General features: G+C 35.2%; 1 protein-coding gene and 1 long non-coding RNA gene across 19 annotated transcripts in view; one reads left to right on the plus strand and one right to left on the minus strand.

Moving 5' to 3' along the window:
• runx3 (RUNX family transcription factor 3) overlaps positions 1-21688 on the minus strand; it is a 269009-nt gene that overhangs the window by 23410 nt on the left and 223911 nt on the right. For 15 of the 18 annotated variants that reach the window (NM_001362344.1, NM_131604.3, XM_073919902.1 and 12 more), the window contains 1 exon segment: positions 7833-7991. The exons of the other annotated variants lie outside the window; for them this stretch is intronic. In NM_001362344.1, the coding sequence (NP_001349273.1) occupies positions 7833-7991 (159 nt within the window). 18 annotated transcript variants of the gene reach the window in all.
• On the plus strand, positions 15942-21335 carry LOC141377065 (uncharacterized). The gene is made up of 3 exons (XR_012388925.1): positions 15942-16721; positions 16772-18154; positions 20783-21335. It is a non-coding gene; the product is annotated as an uncharacterized lncRNA (long non-coding RNA).

Raw genomic sequence — 21688 nt, forward strand, 5'->3', positions numbered from 1 at the left:
TTTGTTGTAGTTGTGCAACTATATAAAAAGAAAGATATCATATTCATAATAAAATAATAATCTCATGATTTACTTTAAAATTTTTAATATTACTTTAAATATTGGTATAATTAAAATAAAATTTTCCAACTGCTGGTTAACACAAATTTCTAATCAGCCAATCACATGGCAGCAACTCAATGCATTTAGGCATGTAGACATGGTCAAGACGATCTGCTGCAGTTTAAACCGAGCATCAGAATCAGTAATGTGATTTAAGTGATTTTGAATGTGGCATGGTTGTGGTGACAGACGGGCTGGTCTAAGTATTTCAGAAACTGCTTATCTACTAAGATTTTCATGCGAAACCATCTCTAAAGTTTACAGAGAATGGTCCGAAAAAGATAAATTATCCAGTGAACGACAGTTCTGTGGTTGCAAATGCCTTGTTGATGCCAGAGGAGAATGGCCAGACTGGTTTGAGCTGATAGAAAGCCATCAGTAACTCAAATAATCTCTCATTTCAACCGAGGTCTGCAGAAGACGTTGCCTGGTCTGATGAGTCTCGATTTCTGCTGCAACATTCGTATGGTATGGGTCAGAATTTGACCTCAAAAACATGTAAGCATGGATCCATTCACTGTACTCAAATGGCCTCCTGCCATGAAGGATTAAGGCAGTTCTGAAGGTAAAAGGGGGTCCAACCCAGCGAGTAAGGTGTACCTAATAAAGTGGCCGGTGAGTGTATATATTATAAGTAAAAAAAAAAGGGGAAATCTTTAGACAAACTCACTAATCTTTTGCACTGTATTTAATGTGTGTGTGTGTCTGTGTGTGGGTTACGCATGAGTGCATGGATAAACACCCCCCAGCTCTGCCCGCATCTCTTTGTACAGTGCACTTCTACTTTTATTCCCCTCCACTAAACTTTTTTCCTCATATATCCCCTGTTTGTTTTATTTCTGTCAGAAGCGTGTTCCAGCATGTTAACTAAAGCCAACTTTAATACGCCTCCCGGCTCCACCAGCATGACAATAGATGTATGTATATGTGTGTGTGTACAGTATGTGTGTGTTTTGCGGAGCGACGCTGTGTGCGTTGACAAATCTGTTTAAGTATGAACCACGTCTGCGTTTGTGCTGTGAATTTTGCAACTTAATATCTGTTTACAGTCATCAACAATCTGCAAACCTCAAGACTCCAGTATGATGCAATCAACACCACACACACACACACACACACATGCACACAGTTTGCATCACTCAGGTGGAATGAGAGACCATCTAATTATCCTAAGATGAAGGTAATAAATCTGATTAAACAAGTCTATTTTACACATGTCTGTCTGCAAACCTCATACCGCACAGAATGAGTGTGTGTGTGTGTCTGTGTGTGTGTGTGTGTGTGTGTGTGTGTGTAAAGATTCAGATATAAAGATGAAGTTTGCGAGACAGTGCCTTAAGGTGAGAGATAACTATGTTAATATCAGACATAACAGTGAGGTTTTGATGTATCACACACACACACACACACACACACACACACACACACACACACACACACACACACACACACACACACACACACACACACACACACACAAACACACACACAGACGCAGGCCTACAGCAGTGACAGACACGCAGACTCCCGACAGCTAAAGCTCTGTTAATGTGTTATGTCTGCTACAGATGTGTGTGTATGTGTGTGTGTGTGTTTCTGACAGCTTCATGAAAACATAATTCCTCTCCTAATCCGCCTGCAGAGAGACACTAGTTGTAGTTCATCCTCTCCTGCGGTCTGATTTATAATATTTGCATAGAAACCTTCCTAAAAGCGAACGTACACCAGAATAAGTAATTATAAATATATAAACTTATGAATGATTTTGGCTCATATGGTGATTTAAAGTGGTTTTAATTAGTCAATATTTACTGCTAAATATATTTACTTAGAGTTTTTTTTAATATATATCACAATATTTGCTTGGGAAGTGTCGAATGTACACATTTCCGGCCCTATTTTGTACACACTCCACATTAATAACTGAGACCCCTAATGTGATAAGTGTAAATCTCTCTGGATGAGTCAAAGAATTTGGTTTTGGAGGAATGCATTCAGAAATGAGGTCAAACTGATGGAGGAATTCACCAAAAACCTCAAGCTAAAAAACAGCATCCAAACACTCTAATTCAGCAGCTTACAGTGGATAAACCGCTCACAAATAATTAAGGTTACGAAAGCAGCTGCATTAGTAAGGGTTCCTGTTGACCATTACATCATGACTAGCCAGACGACATAATTATATATCTGTATATGTTGACAAATCTGCCTAATGTAAGGGGTCAGTTTAAAGAAATCTGTATTTTTGGTGATTGATTATGTGTTTTTACATTTTTTCTGTAAAAGCTGCTGACATTTCTTCTAAATTTTAAAAAATTTAAAAAAGTGTTGTTTTTGTTGTTAAACCTGTTACATCAAATAATGAAAGGCCGCCATGTATTTAGACACTTATATTCATTTTTAAGACAACACAATACTAATATAAGACAACACAATACACAATACAAAACTTTGTTGTACGCGATGTCATATTATCTTGGAGTTTTTTGACATTACAGTGGTTTGGTAGCTATATTTTTGTTCAGTTTGTGGCTGTTTGAAATTGAATTTCTGTAGGAGCGTGAATAGGTACTTCCAATCAATGCGCCGCCATGTTGTCTCTCCCACAATACTAATCTTTTAACTTCAGAAGAGTTTAGAGATTACCATATGGGTGGAATAACCCTGTATTTTCAAAATAGTAACAGAAGATTTGCAATTTTAACGCACTTTCATTTTTCATATTAAAAAATAAATAATAAATAAAATAGTTATAATATATTTATAATATACTGTAGTTAGTTTATGTGAAATTTGGAACAAATATTATCAGTCATTTATAGCATAAAACAAAATAATAATGTTTTGTTATATGGCACCTATTATGCCTCTTTTTTACTTTTTGTTGTACGAAAAAAGGGAGAAGAAAAAAATTTGATAAAAACAAAGAACAAAGCGGTGGTCATATGGGTTATAAAATCAAGTCATAATCCATTTGAAGCACATTATCACACATTGTTTACATAGACATGAGTCCATTTTTTCCAATACTTGTTGCATTTTTTTTTTATCTTAGGTTAAAAGTCAGTCTCTCCACACATTTCCTTTACAATTCTTATTTATTATGCCCTTGTTGGAGGATCAACCTGAAACCATTTTTGAGTTACGGCTTTTTTTGTGTTGTGAGGTGTAGTTACATTTCTTGAGAAGTGCGTGTCAGCGTCAGCGTATGGCGAGGGCTATACGACCGTGCCGAGACTGCACCAAACCTTACACGTACACTTCGACACGTACACATCAATTTTTAGTCTCTATTTCAGAGATCTCCACAGCAGAATGAACCAACAACTTAACCCATTTTCAAGTTATTATGGCTTTTCTGCTACTTACCAAAAGTATTTGAGTGAAGTTTTTGTCAATAATTGTAATAATATCTGGTATTTTCCCAAGGTATAATGTAATAAATGATTAGTGCAATTCTTCTCCAGTTATCTTTTTTATTTAGTCTCTACTTTGGGATGAGCCCAAAAAAACGTGAAAATGGTTAGCCATTGAGGTTTCACATTGTCTTTAACAAGAGCCCAAACTTTCAACTCACATACGCAATGCAGACAGTTTAGGAGTTATAAAGAACCTTATCAGATTTTTCCATCCAAACTCTCTCAAAACTTTCATATATCTCTCGCTCAGATTTTTATTTTATGTAAATTGATGAATGGATCTAACTTTTATGTATGCATTCATATAATTTAAAGACCAGTTTTTTGTTTTCTTTTTTTATGTATGCATCAGAAAATACTGTGATCAAATTACAATCATCGTTAAATTTACTTTACTTTTTTTTTTTATTAATCTTTAACTTGCAAAGTATCTGTAAAAATCCTGCTTGTCTAGGCCAAATGTATCTGATAGGGTCTCATAACTCATGAAATGTCCGTTAGAGGTCGCTGAACTGAATGATGTGATTCCTCCAGCCTGATCTCAGAATAATAGAGAAAATGTAAGTATTTTACGTTTTGGCAGTTTAGTGGCTAATTCGTACGAATTCGTACGAGTTCAGTCGTAAGAAATTGTAAGATTTTAAAAAGGAGCCGTCATTGGGGGATGAGCAAATCGTACTAAAATGTACGAATTAGATCGTACGAATTCATACGAATTAGCCACTAAATGAAAAAGTTACGAATTGCTGTGAGATTGTGTTGGATTCCTCTCTAAACCCACTGTTTAAATCTACTTTACGCTTCTTTTCAAAAGATGTAAAATAAGTCTTGGAAAGTCTCTGAAAATTATTTTCATAACTCTTTAAAACTGACCCTTTTAAGCTTTAATCCTAATTGTGCTGTTTCGGTGACTGTTGCTTTAAATTCAAATGAGACTGTGTTCTTTTAAAAAAAAAAAAGGCGGAGCTACAAATGCCTTTGTGTCAGCATAGTGGCAGATTCAAAAACATGACTAATGTCCTATGCTAATGAGGGAGAGATTGTCACTAATGGGCGGGGCTTTCCCCCTCTGATGACACGTACAAAGGAGATTATCGATTAAAGTGTTTCGGCAGACTGTTTTTATCAAGTGTGATTATAAGAAAGTAAAATGAATAAACTTTTACCAATACAAGCTGGTTATATTCACACACTTTTGCCCAACAACTGTGTTTAAACCTCTTATAAAAGTGATTTTTGCTTAATAGATCCCCTTTAAAACATCTGTAACTCATGATATCAAAGTCGTCAATAAAACAGTAGCCATACAAATAATATGTGTAGGTTTAAGTCAACTTATGGATTTAACAAAAAGCCAAAAGAATAACAGAAAGATGAAAGCTTTACAGCGGGCCTTGATTTGACCATTGGGAGTATTTAGTCTTTCCCACTTTTTGATAGATCACGAGCCACGACTGCTTAGATAATCGTAAACACACGCCAACTCTGTTTGAGTTTTTACAAAATATGAGCGATTCTGCCTACACTACAGATGCGGTAAGCAAACAAGAATGAACAAAAAAGGCAAAACTGTTTAACTAAATGACAAAATCAGAGCCAATCTAAACAAATCTAATGTCTGATATACAACCTTTCACCGAGTGTCCAGCTTACAAACAGTATCTGAGTTGAGAAGAGTAACGAATAAATTCATAAGTTTACGACCCTAATGAACTTTTGAAAGCCTTGATCTTAGATGATGAGACTATGAGAGTTTAGGTGCATGCCAATTTGTATAGTAACTTTCATATTTCTGTCATATTTTTTGTCTAAATAAAAAGTGGAAAGGGTGGCGCAGTGGGCAGCACCATCGCCTCACAGCAAGAAGGTCGCTTGCTTTAGCCCCGACTGGGTAGGTTGGTATTCTGTGTGGAGTTTGCATGTTCTCCCCGTGTTGGTGTGGGTTTCCTCCGGATGCTCCGGTTTCCCCCACAGTCCAAACACATGCGGTACAGGTGAATTGAATAAGCTAAATTGGCCGTAGTGTATGTGTGTAAATGCAAGAGTGTATGGGTGTTTCCCAATGTTGGGTTGTGGCTGGAAGGTCATTTGCTGCGTAAAACATTTGCTGGATAAGTTGGTAGTTCATTCCTCTGTGGTGACCCCTGATAAATAAATGGACTAAGCCGAAAAGAGAATGAATGAATGATTTGGGTCACGTTATTCATATTTCACGTTTCCAAATTTCCGTTAAGCAGGCATAGTGCCTATCGTCGCTTGCTGATTTTTACAAAACATTGTGGGACTTTTCAGGGAGCGAACATTTCAGAGCACGGGAAGAATTTTGCAGTTAAGACAATGTAACAGGTATTAAATGAATTTGTTTTTATTATAAATTGTTTATTATAAATGTTTTTATTATAAATTCAAATTTGTTTTGTTGGTAATTAATCTGTGCAAAACGAAAGAGAAAATGTTCTATTTTTTGTTCTGACGTGTCGGCGTGATGATGTCATTGACGTCCGTCTCTGCAGTGATGTCAGTGACATACCACGCACTTTGCTTCAGTCTATCGGAGGACAGAACAGATCGAGGTAGGCATTTATTCCTGTCCGGTAGGGAAATGTGTGCAAAGTAGAAAGATTTGTAATTTAGGTGAAATGAGTTTTGTTATAAAATGTACATGAATTAAATGAGTGTGTTTTTTATACCGTGTTTAAATTTGTTTTAACCTGCCAAACTGTCATTTTAACCGGGAGAAGGTTGTTGCTAGGTCGGATATGGTTGCGGCCGAAAGTTACTGAGAATTATTTATATAATTTATTAAATTTCCCATTTATTGTATTTTATTAGCGTTTACCCCCCACCCCAACCTAAACCCAACCCTCACAGTAATGTAAAAACAGCAGTTGTACCGAGTATTATTTATGTTTTCTATTAAATTACCCAATAAATTGTATTTTTAACGCTTACCCCAATCCTAAACCCAACCATCACAGTACTGTAAAAATATTAATTACTGTTATACAGTGTCAATAAAAAATGCTGCTATATTAATGTGCATATCACAGTTCAGGCCAGTCGCGTATCTGACTTAGACTTTACTGAAGAAGTGTAGTGTACGATATTAGCATGATCTAGGATGAAATTTAGCTTGTCAAATGTGACGTTTGATTCCCAATTTCTTTTGTGTATGAATGTTTAGCAGTAGCAGGCGTAAGAGGAATCTTTTTGTGCAGGTATTGTTTTTTTTGGTCTGTTTCATGTGTTTGATAAAATACTGGTCATTTTTATACATTAAGTGGAGTGTGTTTTGTAACACATTTTCTGGAGAGTTACAGTGGGAATAGAACACAGCCAGGAACTATGTTTCAAACTACAGCTCCAGAGGTGTAGTTGTGAGTGCTCAAGTTTGCGACGTAGTTTGCGAATGTTAGTTAGAGCGACGGGAAACGGCAAATCAACAAACTATGTAACGACAGAACTTGCGACCTTAGTTGGCTAACGATGGTTTTGGGAAACGCACCCCTGACTGTTATGGCCATTCAAGGTGGAGATACTACCAACATAATACTAATAACAATGTTAGAATGACAGATACACACATTTAAGTCAAAACACTGTAGTTATATAGACTTCATTTGAACAAAATGATTAAATTACAAACAATGTCTCAGTAGTTCTAGTGTTAATGGACATGCTTGTGGAAGCCCAAATTTAGTGTTCTCGATTATGTACTGGAGGCGGTGAGGCTATCAGACTCCAATTTTGTAGGACAAAATATAAGTATAAAATATGAATACACTAAAAGATTGAGCACACAATGCATAGTGATGAATTGGGACACAGCTTTCTGATTGAAACATGAGTCAGGACTGCTCAGATGACCGTGAACACACACACCAGATTGAGTTGTTTCGAAATGCGAGTGATTCAGTGTACGCTGCAGAAACAGTGAGCAAACAAGAAAGAATAAAAGAAGCACATTTCAGCAACACACACACATATATGAGGGTGGGGTGTGAAATCTGCCTGGGTGTGTGTCTATTTGAGCGAGCGGGAGAGAAAATAGAACGACAGTCTGTAAGCATACTGCATACGTGCCTCTGAGAGTGTGAGAGTTTTGCTGTTTTGCTAGCAGACATCATGCTCAAAGGTCTTTTACATGCATCTGAGAACGCATCCTCGCCCACTATCACACACACTGACGTGGGAGCCGAAATCGAGAGGGCTTGCTAGATTCCAGACGTCGACTTGCGAGTTGTTGTGACGTCTGACTCAAACACAACACATACACCTCATTTGTAGGGCATCCCGGGACAAGACACGCACCTGGGATCTGTGTGGTGCTGGAGGGGCTGTAATGGGTTTGGTGGGGCCGGGTGGTACCGTTTCCAGGGTTCATCCTCAGGCTGGCTCTCTGGAAGCGCTCGATGTCACTCAGACGGTCGGAGAACTGCTTATGAGGGTCATCCGGCTTCACGCGGTGACCTACAGAGAGATGGAAAGAAGTGCAGTGTGTTAAGGCTTGCCGATTTGTTAAAAGTCTCATGATCATCACCTTACAGGTTATCTCATATCCTGATAACGATATATATCATGATCAGTGATGGGAATAATGGCGTTATAAATAAACGGCGTTACTAACTGAATTACTAAATTAAATAAATGACTGTTACCCCCGTTACAACGCCATTACTATTACTGACAATAAAATGTGGTGTTAAATAATTGTATATAGTTAAATATATAATTTGCAGTGTGGTTCAGTGGTTAGCACTGTCGCCTTATGGCAAGAAGGTTGCTGGTTCGAGTCCTGGCTGGCCCAGATTTGTTCTGTGTGGAGTTTGTATGAATGAGTTGTCTGTTTGTATGGGTGAATGCGAGTGTATAGGTGTTTTCCAGTGCTTAGCTGTGGCTTGAAGGGCATATGTTGTGCAAAAAATATATGCCAGAATAGTTGGCAGTTCATTCAGCTGTGGCCACTCCTGATAAATAAGGAACTAAGCCGAAGAAACTTAAATGAATAATTTACAATCTGAGTCTCTGTTGGGCTGCTCTGGTGTGTATGAGGCACATGACTGATGATTACTGGCATGTGTGGGTGTGTAGGGATGGGACAACAACATATCTGATGATGATTGGCGAAAAACGCAGGTGACGCTTTCAAATGCGTAGACGGATCCACTGCATTAAAACCACCAAAAGTAGTTTAGTTTAGTTTATTAATAACGTTACTGTAATATTTATACTGTCTTTTTGTTACATTAATTAAAAAGCATAATTTAATTTAGACATATTTGCTGGCCTCATGTCTCTCACATTGTCCCACAGCTACCATATAAAATTGTGTAGAATGTTTTATGATAATAATTTGGTCCGTTTAGTGTCCATTGTATTCAACATACACTTTGTAATTTTTTTAAACATTTTTTCTTTTTAAAAAAGTAACACAATAAATAAAATATTTTCTTTTATAATGCAATTCAGTTACAATTTGTGACAAGTAAATAGTAACTATAAATAATTACTTTTTTAAGTAACATGCCCAACATTGATCATCAGTAGTGGCGCAAGCCTAATTGAGGCTCTGGGCAAACGACAGTCATGCCACCCTCATGGTGTTCGTGCTGCCCTTTCGAGGATGAAAGTGAAAAGGAGGGTGGGTGGGGGTGATGAGCGTCACGGACAAAATTGACAAATGTGAAGAGCAGGGGGGAGGCGAGTTGGAGGAATGTCTCCATGCTGCCCCTAGCAAGATGCTGCCCTGGGCGATCGCCCACATTGCCCATGCCTAAATCCGCCTCTTCTGATCATGATATAGTACATTTTCTGTAAATATAATTCCGTTATTGACAACATGGAAAGGATCATTTCTTCTTTTTTTAACGTTTTAAAGTATATGCTCAGAAATTAACTAATTTATGCTTGATTATTTTGTCACTTTCAGGACAAATTGAAAATGTTTTCAACAAATAACAACAAATATCAATGACACGCCTAAAACAAATGATTACAGGCACAACATAAAATGTATTTTTAAGCTTGCAACTTTCTCACCATTCAGTTTCAGTCTGCATCCCTGTGGTGGCATGTAAGATTGCAGTCATCCAAATGGTAAAAAAGTATTATCGTAAATAATGCAGTTGGTGAAACCACAAAATAAACAATAGCATAATATGAAATGATAGACTTTTTATTATGTCAATATGATATACAGTACAGTACATTGTCATATTGTACAGCCCTACAATGGGTTATTATAGTATAATGATAGTATACAGGCATAATGAAGCAGAACATAGTCTTGAATCATCCTTCAGTTTGTAAAGAAAATTCACAGTAACACTTTATTTTGATGGTCCACTTGAGTATTAGTAGACTGTCTGCTTAATATCTGCTGATACTGCTCATAACAGACATTTAACTGACTATAAGAAACTTTGCAAGTACATATTAACTTACACTAACCCCAACCTAACAGTCTACTCATAATCTAATGAGAATTAGTTGTCATGTAGATGCAATGTAACTTAAATTCATCAAATGGACCATTAAAATAAAGAGTGACCAAATTTACATTAGATTCAATCCTTTCTCTGGTATCATCTGCTATTTAATGTAAAAGGCCAAAAAACACAATAATGATAATAGTAAGATTGTGGAAAACTTTTATAATTTCAAATACTGTTTTCTATTTGAGTGTATTTGAACATATAATCTACTCCTGTTATGCAAAGCAATGCAGCATTGCTACTTAGTGTCACATGATTTTTGTAAATATATGCTGATACCAACGTGCTGCCTAACCATTCAGTTTCCCTGTCATGGAGGGAGCCCTATCTGTCACAAGCAAAGCTCTGCATTGTATGCGTGTTGCAGGCTACATAATTTACCTAGGAATGCGCATTTTTGGCGGGACCATAGACATAATAAATACTTTATATTTATATTAATATACTATATATTTATATTAATATAATATTTCTATATATATATTTATGTTAAATAACAATTTATGAATGATTGAATAGCCAGTTGAATAGCCCTGCTGTATACTGTATTATGCATATTTAAACACTGTATTCATTCGTTTTCATTCAGCTTTGTCCCTTTATTTATTAGGGGTCGCCACAGCAGAATGAACCGCCAACTATTCCAGCTTATGTTTGCATGCCCTACAACTACTGTATGTGGACACCTATTCACTGTACCTATTGCTGTCAATTTTACATTGTCCTGTTTTTTTGGGAGTATGCTGTTGTATTTTGGACAGTCGTTGTATTTTGCACTGTCTGCATGTTGCACTGTCTGTATTTTGCACTGTCGTTGCATTTGCACTGTCTGTATTTTATACTGTCTGGAGCCAGGACCTAAGCTTATCACTCATCAAAGCACACGTGCTGCTGATGATGTGACAATAAAAGTGATTTGATTTGATGTCCTTTACAGCATAAAATTTATTAAAATAAAAGTAAATTACACTTAGCACCTTAATATATTTGCTGTTTATATATATATATATATATATATATATATATATATATATATATATATATATATATATATATATATATCATCATTGAAGATTTCATTAAAAAAAAAAGTGTAAAAATCTCGTCTTGTCTCATTCTTGTGAACCCAATCTCATGTCTCGTCTCATTTTGTAGAGTAAGCGTCTTGTCCAACCCCTAATATTTATACAGTAATTATGGTAAAAATGCAGTCAATAGATCTAACACTGATATATTTAGTCAAAAAATAGCTCAATATCCTTACTAATAATTCACAGAATTCAACCTTTGGAAAAAAGGACATATATGCACATAAAATCACACACTCTAAAATACACTAAAACCAAACTAAAGCAGCATCACATAGCCAAACGAGCACACTCGCAAATGATTTCAATAATGTTTGACATCAGCATTTCACAAAGCTAACAACATGATGTTTTAATAAGCGTGAAAGTACACAAATATTGAGTAAAACGGGTCTGGAAAAGAGCTTATGAATTTCAGACAGAGCTGTGTACTCAGTCGTGACTCACGTAATGCTTGATGATCCACAGAGGAAATCACCAAGAAAAACCTTGAGTGTGTGTGTGTGTGGGTGTGTTTATCACAGACAATAAGTTGCCATCCCATTTCAATAGCCATTACACACACACGCACATCATACGTGTAGTCTGCTCGGCTCTAATGGATGAGTTTAATGTGAGTATCAGTGGTGTGTGTGAGGAACATGCGAACATTTTGTGGTTTTTAATGTAGAGTAATGGCTATATTTGAATATTTTATTCAGATATAGAGGGATAACAGACGCTCTGATATGGATTTTGTGTGTTCTTGCCCTCTCTTTCGCCCAAGGGCAATACATCACTCCACGTTTTTTTTTTTTTTTTTTTACCCCTGGGGTAATATTTCTGCTAGATTTTCCATTTGCTTCCACACAACGTCTCCCTCTCTCATTTAATTGAATTGATAAATAGTTATTTCTGTGTACTTTTGGTTTGTTTTTAATACCTGTACTCCTTCCAATGCAATAAAAAAGCTCCTGACATCTCGATTGCTGTAACAAATTAGACAGTAAATTATGCCTAGACGTTTTTCATTCACTTTTACTAAGTGTTCTGTGTTAAAGCTGAAGTCTTTCAGTGTGACATACTGTATATCTTCTTAATGCGGTTGTAAAGTCGTACAGACTAGCGTTAGCAGTGTGTCTCCTGGATGGTTGTGGGGTCAAACCCTACATCTGCCCTGTCTACATTCACCCTGTCTGAACTATTATGGAGGAATGAATATTTCATAGGTAAGGGGGCACTTAGACAGGAATGTCGACTTTTTGTGAGAATGATATCATAACCACAGGACACACACACGCACACACAGAGAGACACACTAATTAGAGTGGATCCCTCTCATCATACACACACATACACACAGACATCATGAGGAAATGAGCATTGAACATGATATACATGATATACAACTTGATAAAATAAAAAAAAATTAAAAATTATTAAATTAAATTATTTAAATACTCTGAAACACAAAGTTCTTGCTCAAAAACTAATTTTCAAGTCACGAAAGTAGAGACTGCTAATCAGATATTTTTATATTTATATATTGTTATGTATAAACAAGTAAATGCAAAGAAATGCTAACATTGCTCTTGAGAAACACTTTTATTGTACATCCTAATAATGAAACTTTTATTATAATTTAAAGTGTTTTTAAAGATTCCATGAAATAAAAATTGTAAAATCATTTTTTTAAGTGAGTATCAGTATTGTTAGTTTTAAAGATATCTAGTGCACACTAAAACACTGACAGAATTCACATTTAGAAGATATAAAACTCATACCAACAAGTAAAGCTTGTAGTTCGTTACTTCCGAAATGGATCAGCGGTTTAATTCGTGTCACCTCATACTACAGTTTCCCATCAAATCTTGACGAATCAAATGCTCTCTAGTATTTGACATGCCCCGCCCTCATTTGTTTTTCATTTGTTTCACCTGAGCTCAGCCAAAACCAAACGCTATTGGCTGTTTTAAAAGGTGGAGCTACACTGTCACACCCTCTCCTAATGTTTCAGTAGAGATTACGTCAAACATCAAATAAAACTGCACATTTCAAAGCACTTCACGGGATCTTTAACTGAATAATATTTGTTATTTTTCAAATAATATATTAGTATTTTCATACTGCAATACACGTGTGAATATAACAGTCAATGATTTGATGATTCATAAAGACAGTCTCTTAAATTAGTGGTTAGTTTTGAGCAAATCAGTAAATGATTCAATAAGTGATTCATAAACAGCCTTACAGTTTGTTTTTGTGAATGACTTAGTATTTTTAAATGAATCATTTGAATCACGACATTCAATTAATGAATCACAGAATCATTTGTTATTCAAGTCAGTTTGTTCATTTGAGTTAGCTTTAATTCAAATCCCTCCTACAAGTATTTCATTTCACAATTCTTTAGATTATTTGTTACAAGACAGACACAACAAACTAAATGTTTACAAATGACCATCGCTAATCTACACCAGACTGCAGTGCAAACCCAGACATGAACTATTTTTGCTGCAAATTCTGTTATAATATAAAGGAAATTAACCAATATGACATTACTCTCATCTGCTCTATAACTTTTAGCAATAGCTCTTACACAGTGTAAACCAGGGTTGCCAAGTCAGTGGTTTTACTGCAGAATTGGGTTACTTTGCAGAGTATGCAGAAGAGCATCTCTGAACGCACAACACATCTAACCTTGAGGCGGATGGGCAGCAGAAGACCACTGATCTAAGAACAGGAAACTGAGGCTACAATTCGCTTAGGCTCACCAAAATTGGACAATAGAAGATTGGAAAAACATTTCCTGGTCTGTTGACTGGCCTCCACAGTCACCAGATCTAAATCCAATAGAGCACTTTTGGGACTGTGTGATGCTATCATGTCAATATGGACCAAAATCTCAGAGGCATAATTCCAGTACCTTGTTGAATCTACGCCATGAAGGATTAACGCAGTTCTGAAGGCAAAAGGAGGTCCGACCCGGTACTAGTAAGGTGTACCTAATAAAGTGGCCAGTGATTGTATGTGAAAGTGAATTATATTAACATGATTGCGAATATTTTACTCTACCAAACATACATCCCACCATTGATTAAAACTGTGCTTGGATGATGAAACAGAGTACACTGCTAGTAGCTAGCAGTAGAGGCTGCTTTCGTTTGTGTAATAACGGACTGACAGGACTCTCCATCTTTGTTAAATAATAATAACAGCAAATAATTCATGCTATAATCCATAAACAAAAGCCACTTAATTTAGAGGTTTAACAAATATGTTGAATATTTATTTAAAAAAATCTTATTTTACAATTAATATTAGGCGGTTCATTCCACTGTGGTGACCCGAGATTAATAAAGGGACTGAGTCGAAAATAAAATAAAAGTATGAATGAATGAATACAATCAATATTAGCATACAGGCTTCCACCATAGTAGCTTTCGCATACAGTGATGTAAAATATGTATTTTGTGTGCATATTTTGTGTTAATGCTACTTTTAGCATTGGACTAGTTTTTTTTTTTTTTTGCAAAAATCTGGCAACCCTGGTGTAAACCCATCCGACTGCAGCTCACTAACAGTTGCAAAAATAAATCGGCAGCAATATAAGCAGCTTAGCCATCGTCATCGTTCATTCGAGTCCATACTTTCCGCACATGTGTACACAGAGGCCCTCTCAGCACACTTTCGGCTCTCATACTCGCACTGATCAACGGACTGATACGCCCTGCTTCCTTCCTTTCCTCCCTCTCTTCATTCTCTCTCTCACGATGAAAAGAAAGAAACATATGTTCCCCCTTTGGACAGGCAGAACACAGGCTCTTTTAGCATTTGGGCAGGGCTGAATCTCGGCGCTTCGCTGTGGAGGGCCAGACGTGTCACGGCGGGCACACTGTAAATATTTGCACGGGTGTCTATAAATGGGGCTGATAGGCACTTGATAACATTGTGAAATTGATCCGCGCAGACTGAGAGTAAACCAAGCTTCAGCAAGACTAATTGAAGGAGTTTTGGTGATGTTTAAAAATAAACATGATCTTGGTGGACTGTGTAACATTTCCTGGCATGTTTTGAGTGAAATTGAACAAAAATAATGTATAATGTGGTAAAAAGAGTCTTAATAGTAGCTTAAAACGTCTAAAATGTAATTGGCTGAAATATTAAACCAACACACAATAAGTGGTGAATATTCAGGGCTTTGTAATGTTCACATAATGTTCTAGTGTAATTACTTTAATTTGTTTCTAAAAGCAGTCTTGCAGAATTAATGTGCATACTTAAACATTTTGGGATGAAATGATCCACCACAGATTAATTAGCTTTAATGCTCCATTTACAGGTAATTATAATGCAATAAAAAAGTGAAAGTACAATTAATATTTGCCTAAATAAGAAACTGCTATGCAATTGTTATGATTTATGTAAGCCATGTTACCATTTTATTCCTGAAAAACTATCCTCGTGCCATATGCACATCACAACTTACACAGCAACCCATAAAAATAAATAAATAAATGAACAAATACACAAACAAACAAATAATATGAGGAGAAAAATGTATAATTGTGACAGAAATATATTACTGTTGAGCAGTAATGCACTAATAATAATTCTGATAATAATGGTAATAATAACGATAATTGTTATAAAATAATAATTAATAGTAATAATAATTATTATTATCATTATCATAATTATTATTACTATTATTATTATTTTTATAATAATAATAATAATAATAATAATAATAATAAATAAATAAATAAATAAATAAATAAATAAATAAATAAATAAATAAATAAATAAATAAAAAAATAAAATAAAAAAATCCCCACTTTGAATTTTTTTTCTTTTTTAAATATTTCCCAAATTATGTTTAACAGAGCAAGGAAATTTTCACAGCATGTCTGATAATATTTTTTTCTTCTGGTGAAAGTCTAATTTGTGTTATTTTGGCTAGTATAAAAGCAGTTTTTAATTTTTAGACACCATTTTAAGGACAAAATTATCAGCCCCCTGAAGCTATAGACTATTTCAACATGGTAATGTCATTGGCCCAACACCATTTCCTGCTTGTTGTCAAACTATTTCATATCGGTTACAAGAGGCGATTCAATCATAACTTGATGTTATAACAGCGATCGTAACGTTATTTATTAATAAGCTGAACTATTTGGACTCTCAGAAGCTATGGAAATTTAAAATGTAAAACAGGAAATATGTCAGGACCATCGTTATTGTTTACATGCCTCAAAATGGTCTATAAATTTTTGATAGTCTACAGAACAAATTATTGTTATACAAAAACATGCCTAATTACCCTAACCTACCTAATTAACCTAGTTAAGCATTTAAATGTCACTTTAAGCTACAGTGTCTTTTAAGACAAGTGTCTTGAAAAATATCTAGTCAAATATTATTTACTGTCATCATTGCAAAGATAAAATAAATCTGATAAACAATACCTTATAAACACAAACACACACACAAACTAATTAGACTAATGTTAATTTTTATTCCTAACCTGTATTTTAACCAATAATATTACAATTAAACAAAGCTATTAAACCCGAAAATAGTTAATAATTAAAAAAAAGGGACTTAATCGGATCCTGCACCTAATATATTCCAACTCTGTATCTTATAAACACACACACACACACACACACACACAAAAACTAATTAGACACATTCATTTATTACACTAATCAGTATTTAACAAATAATACTGAAATTAAACAAAAATGTTAAACCTGAAAAACAGATTTCTTTGTATCTTTTGTATCACTTACCAGTATTTTAACCAATAAAATTACAATTAAACAAAGCTATTAAACCTAAAAAGATTACATGTAAAAAAAACAAACTGATTTTATTGGATCCTGCAACCGATGTATGTCAACTCTCTATCTCTGTAAACACAAAAAACCCCAGGTCTCCCAAAATGCAAACAAGCATTTGCATCCCCATCTGAGGATGTGAGATATCTGAATTTGTTCAGCGGCTCTCAAAATGCCTTGCAAAGCAGTTTTATACGAGCCGATATGTTGAATAAGGCATCGCTCCACCTGCCTTTCTCTCTCTCCTCGGCTGCAGTTGGCAGTTGGTGGGAGTGAGTTTGCGTATACGTCAGGTGTGGAAACCGAGGCCTCAAATGAAAGTGTGCTTCGGTAATAACGAACGCTGGAGACGTTTCTACATCTGCTCTTGATCGCTGCACCTGTTTTTCCTTTTTTCGAAGCCCTCGCACACTCGCTCTCTGTCCATCTGAGAGTCATTGTGATGTCAGAGCCGTGCGTGACCAATCCTGTCGGCCCATGACAGGAAGTGGGTTTGTGCCAGTGAAGAGTGTTGGGCGGTAAACTGAAATCCTGAACAGAGCCTCCATTCAACCTCCAAAACTCTGCACTCTTTTGCAGACTTTTGTTTTTGCAGACCAAATATTAAGGATATCAATAGTTATTGGGTTTAGCAAGCCAATGTTGTTATAAAAAAAGCACCAGTAGTAGTATTCAGCTCAATTTGCAATGATAGACAGCTGCGTTCAGAGAGGAGCATGTGTGTGAATGCGGTCGAAAATGCCAGTCTTGGCGAGGTTTTAATGTAAATACTGTCGGTTATGTCTTAAGTGAATGTAAACATATGGGACTGAACATTTGGATATGTGCCAAAACATTTGGTCTTATATATTATTCCTCGGATATGGAAAATATTAAGAGCTAGCTTAAATAATTCTCCATTTTTGCTGCATTTATTAAGTGTGTGTTTGAGTAAAATGTTCATATTTATTTTATTTATAAAATATTATTATTTTATAAAAACAATATGTTTGCTGCTTGTTCAAATAACTAATTTAAAATTAGCTGAAACAACACATTTCCTGAGTTTTTTGGGACAGCTTAAGCGTTTTATGTCATCAACTTAAAGCTGTAGAAACCATTGAGTCTCGGCTAGACCAGTTGGCATTTCTGTGTGGGATTTCTAGTTTTCCCCACAGTCCAAAGACATGTGCTATAGGTAAGTTTAATGAACTAAATTGGCCGTAGTGTATGAATGTGAGAGTGTATGGGTGTTTCCCAGTTCTGGGTTGAGGCTGGAAGGGCATTCGCTGCACTGTAAAAAATGGCCATGATTTCAACGGTAAAAAACTGTAAAAATGCTACAGTACAAATCTGTAAACTGGTTAATGATATGTTTCCTTAAAATATACGGCGAATAACCGTAAATTTACTTTCCCAGAATTCCCTGCATGGCACATCACTTTTTATGCATTTTATTGACATTGATATGGATCTTTTTAGTTGTTTCCCCATCAGTTATGTACATTAGAGATTTAAGTTACGTCTAATGTTGATAAACAATGTTTATTTCATGACTTTAATTTTATGCGTGTTACCACACTGGTGTTTAGTAGCTGTGTGAATGACACTGAGCACCGTCTATATGTTGATACTCTTTTCTTTTGAAAAGAAGTTGATTGTGATGAGCATCGGCTCATTATGTAACTTTCTCATCACCACCTGCATGTGGGAGTGCTAACGTGTCTAACTGTGTAACAAAAGATGTGTAGATGTTGGTCATTCAAAATACAGACATATTACCTCTATAAATTAATAAAATACGGTAGTTTACCGTAAAAATGAGAAATTACTTTTACGGTTTGTACCGTGTTTTTAACGGTAAAGTACTGGCAACCACATCTGCCGTTTTTTTACAGTAAATTTTACGGATTTATTTTTTACAGTGTGTGTAAAACATACGCTGGAATAGTTGGCGGTTCATTCTGCTGTGACGACCTCTGATAAATTTCTGACTAAGCTGAGGGAAAATTAATGAATAGCAACATTCTCGTTGTAAGTTTGGAAGAAATGTTGTCAGTAGTTTGCAAAATATACCCAAAGTTTTAATCTCATAATTCTAAATCTTAAATCTAGAGAAATGGATAATTTTTCCATAACTGTACATTGTGTTGTTGGTGTTAATAAAAGAATAATAATCGTTCAATTAATTTCTAGATATCTTTAGCAACAATAACACGCTTTCTTTAATCAAACCCAAAATTAGGCCTTGAAGAAATGTTTACCTATTTGAGAAGTACTTGAAAGCTACCCATATTTATACGATTACCAACAAATTAAATGAAAACACATTCATTGATGTAGTGGTTTAGCCATGATCTGTCATTATTGTGACCCTGTTACAGCATTTTCTCAGTACGTTTCATGCGAAATCCCTATAAACAATTCCACTGCTGCCATTGGTGAGGGAATAAAGAGTCTCCTTTATTATTATCTCTGATCCTTGATTCATTCTCCAGGGCAAGTTGGAGCAGGTGAGACAAAGAAGACCCTTCAATAGTGCCCATATCCATCAGACAATACGTGAGCCACAGGCAGTCACCGCTTTGTGTGTGTGTTTTCTGTCTGTGATGTTACACCCTTTTTGCTTTTCCTGTGCAGGTTTAATGCAGAAAAAATGCACGAAAAGAGTGTATAACAGTGCATATGTGCTTTTTCACTTTTTTTCTTTTTGTGAGGAATAATAGTTGAAGGCAAATTATTCACTTTTTATATTCTTTTTTAAATATTTTCCAAATGATGTTTAACAGAGCAAGGGAAATTTTCATGGTATGTCTAATAATATTGTTTCTTCTGGAGAAAGTTTTATTTGTTTTATTTCAGCTAGAATAAAATAAGTTTTTAATTTTTAAAATCCATTTTAAGATCAATATTATTAGCCCCCTTAAGCTATATTTTTTTGGATTGTCTACAGAACAAACCATTGTAATACCATACCTAATTACCCTAACTTGACTAACTAACCTAGTTAAGCCTTTAAATGTCACTTTAAGCTGAATCTTTAGAACTATCTAGTCAAATATTATATCCTATCATCATGGCAAAAATAAAATAAATTAGTTATTGGATATTAGTTATTAAAAAATATTATGTTCAGAAATGTGTTTAAAAAAATCTTCTTTCCCTTAAACAGAAATTGGGGGGAAAAATAAACAGGGGGGCTAATAATTCAGACTTCAACTGTATATGTTTTCTTTTTTATGGAGAAAATCTTGACCTGTGTTTCACACAGGTGAGTGGGCTTGACAAACCACCTGTAGAATCACTGTTCTCTCTCTATTAAAAGCACACTCCCCCCTCACTCTAGCAATAAATCTCTGAGCACAAACAGTTCCTGTGTACAGTTAGCATTTGTGTGTATTGCCTCTTCTTATTGAATCACTGAATGCCTCCTCAATTGTAAGTCAATTTGGACAAAAGAGTCAGCTATACGACTAAATGAAAATGGCTGGAATAATTTTTAGTTTTTAATAAAAAAGGTCAATATTATTAGTCCCCAATTATTTATTTATTTATTTATTTTCAACTGTATACAGAACAAACCACTGTTGTCTAATATTTTGCTTAACTTACCAAGTTACCTTAACCTTAAATTACACTATAAGCTGAATACATTCATTCATTTTCCTTCGGCTTAGTCCCTTATTTACCAGGGGTCGCCGCAGCGGAATTAACCGACAACTATTTCGGCATATGTTTTATGAAGCGGATACCCTTCCAGCTGCAATCCAGTACTGGGAAACACCCAAACACTCTCACATTCACACACACACTCATACACTAAAGGCCAATTTAGTTTACCCAATTCACCTATATAGCGCATGTCTTTGAACTGTAAGGAAAACTGAAGCAACCAGAGGAAACCCACGCCAACACGAATAGAACATGCAAACTCAACACAGAAATGCCAAAATAATGCAAAAAAATAAAAACTAAACAAGTATAAACAAGTAAAATTTTACAGGGTATATACAGGATTCAGTAAGTTAAATTCAATACCTTTTAAGACACTTTTTAACACTCTTTTCATACATTTTAAGACCTCATCGCCACTTCGTTTGAACCGGTGACATTGACAACATCTTAAATATAAAGAAAAACTATATAAAAGCACGCACATCCCTCTTTACTGGGTGCTAAGCAAAAAACACAAAAGGTGCAAATAAAATATTCATCAAAGGCGGCAACACCAAAGCTCCAAAAATGCACATTTATTAAATTAAAAAGGCTGACACAAAGCGTGTAACGTTTCAAACCACATTTTAAATATATTCACTAAACATGGATTGTAAGAAACTAATCCTAAACTAAAACATTATTCAAATATACTTTATAAAAATGTAATCCAGAAGGGGTCGCCTATAGAACAGCAAAAATAATGGTGCTGCCTTCGTTGCTGCAGTAAAGAAAGCAGTGTGACATCAGGTATAGCAGGATTTTATCAATTTCATAAACTACATTTAGCAAACAACTAAAATTATTGTTATACAACTGTGTAATCAAAATGGTGCAACATTTAATACCTTGTAACAGCATTTAAGACTTTTTAAAGTCCTTAAATTTCTCTAAGTTGATTTAACAACTTTCAATACTGTTTAAGACCCCAAGGACACCCTGTATTATGTGTTGTCATCATGCAAAGACTAAATAAATGATGAATAAATGTAAATGTTGTTAAAATTAAATAAGTTGTCTGTCGAACTTCCCTTGGGAAATATTAGAAAAAGAATTTGACATACTAATTT

Source organism: Danio rerio, chromosome 13 (assembly GCF_049306965.1).
Source record: "Danio rerio strain Tuebingen ecotype United States chromosome 13, GRCz12tu, whole genome shotgun sequence".
Taxonomy (NCBI): Eukaryota; Metazoa; Chordata; class Actinopteri; order Cypriniformes; family Danionidae; genus Danio; species Danio rerio.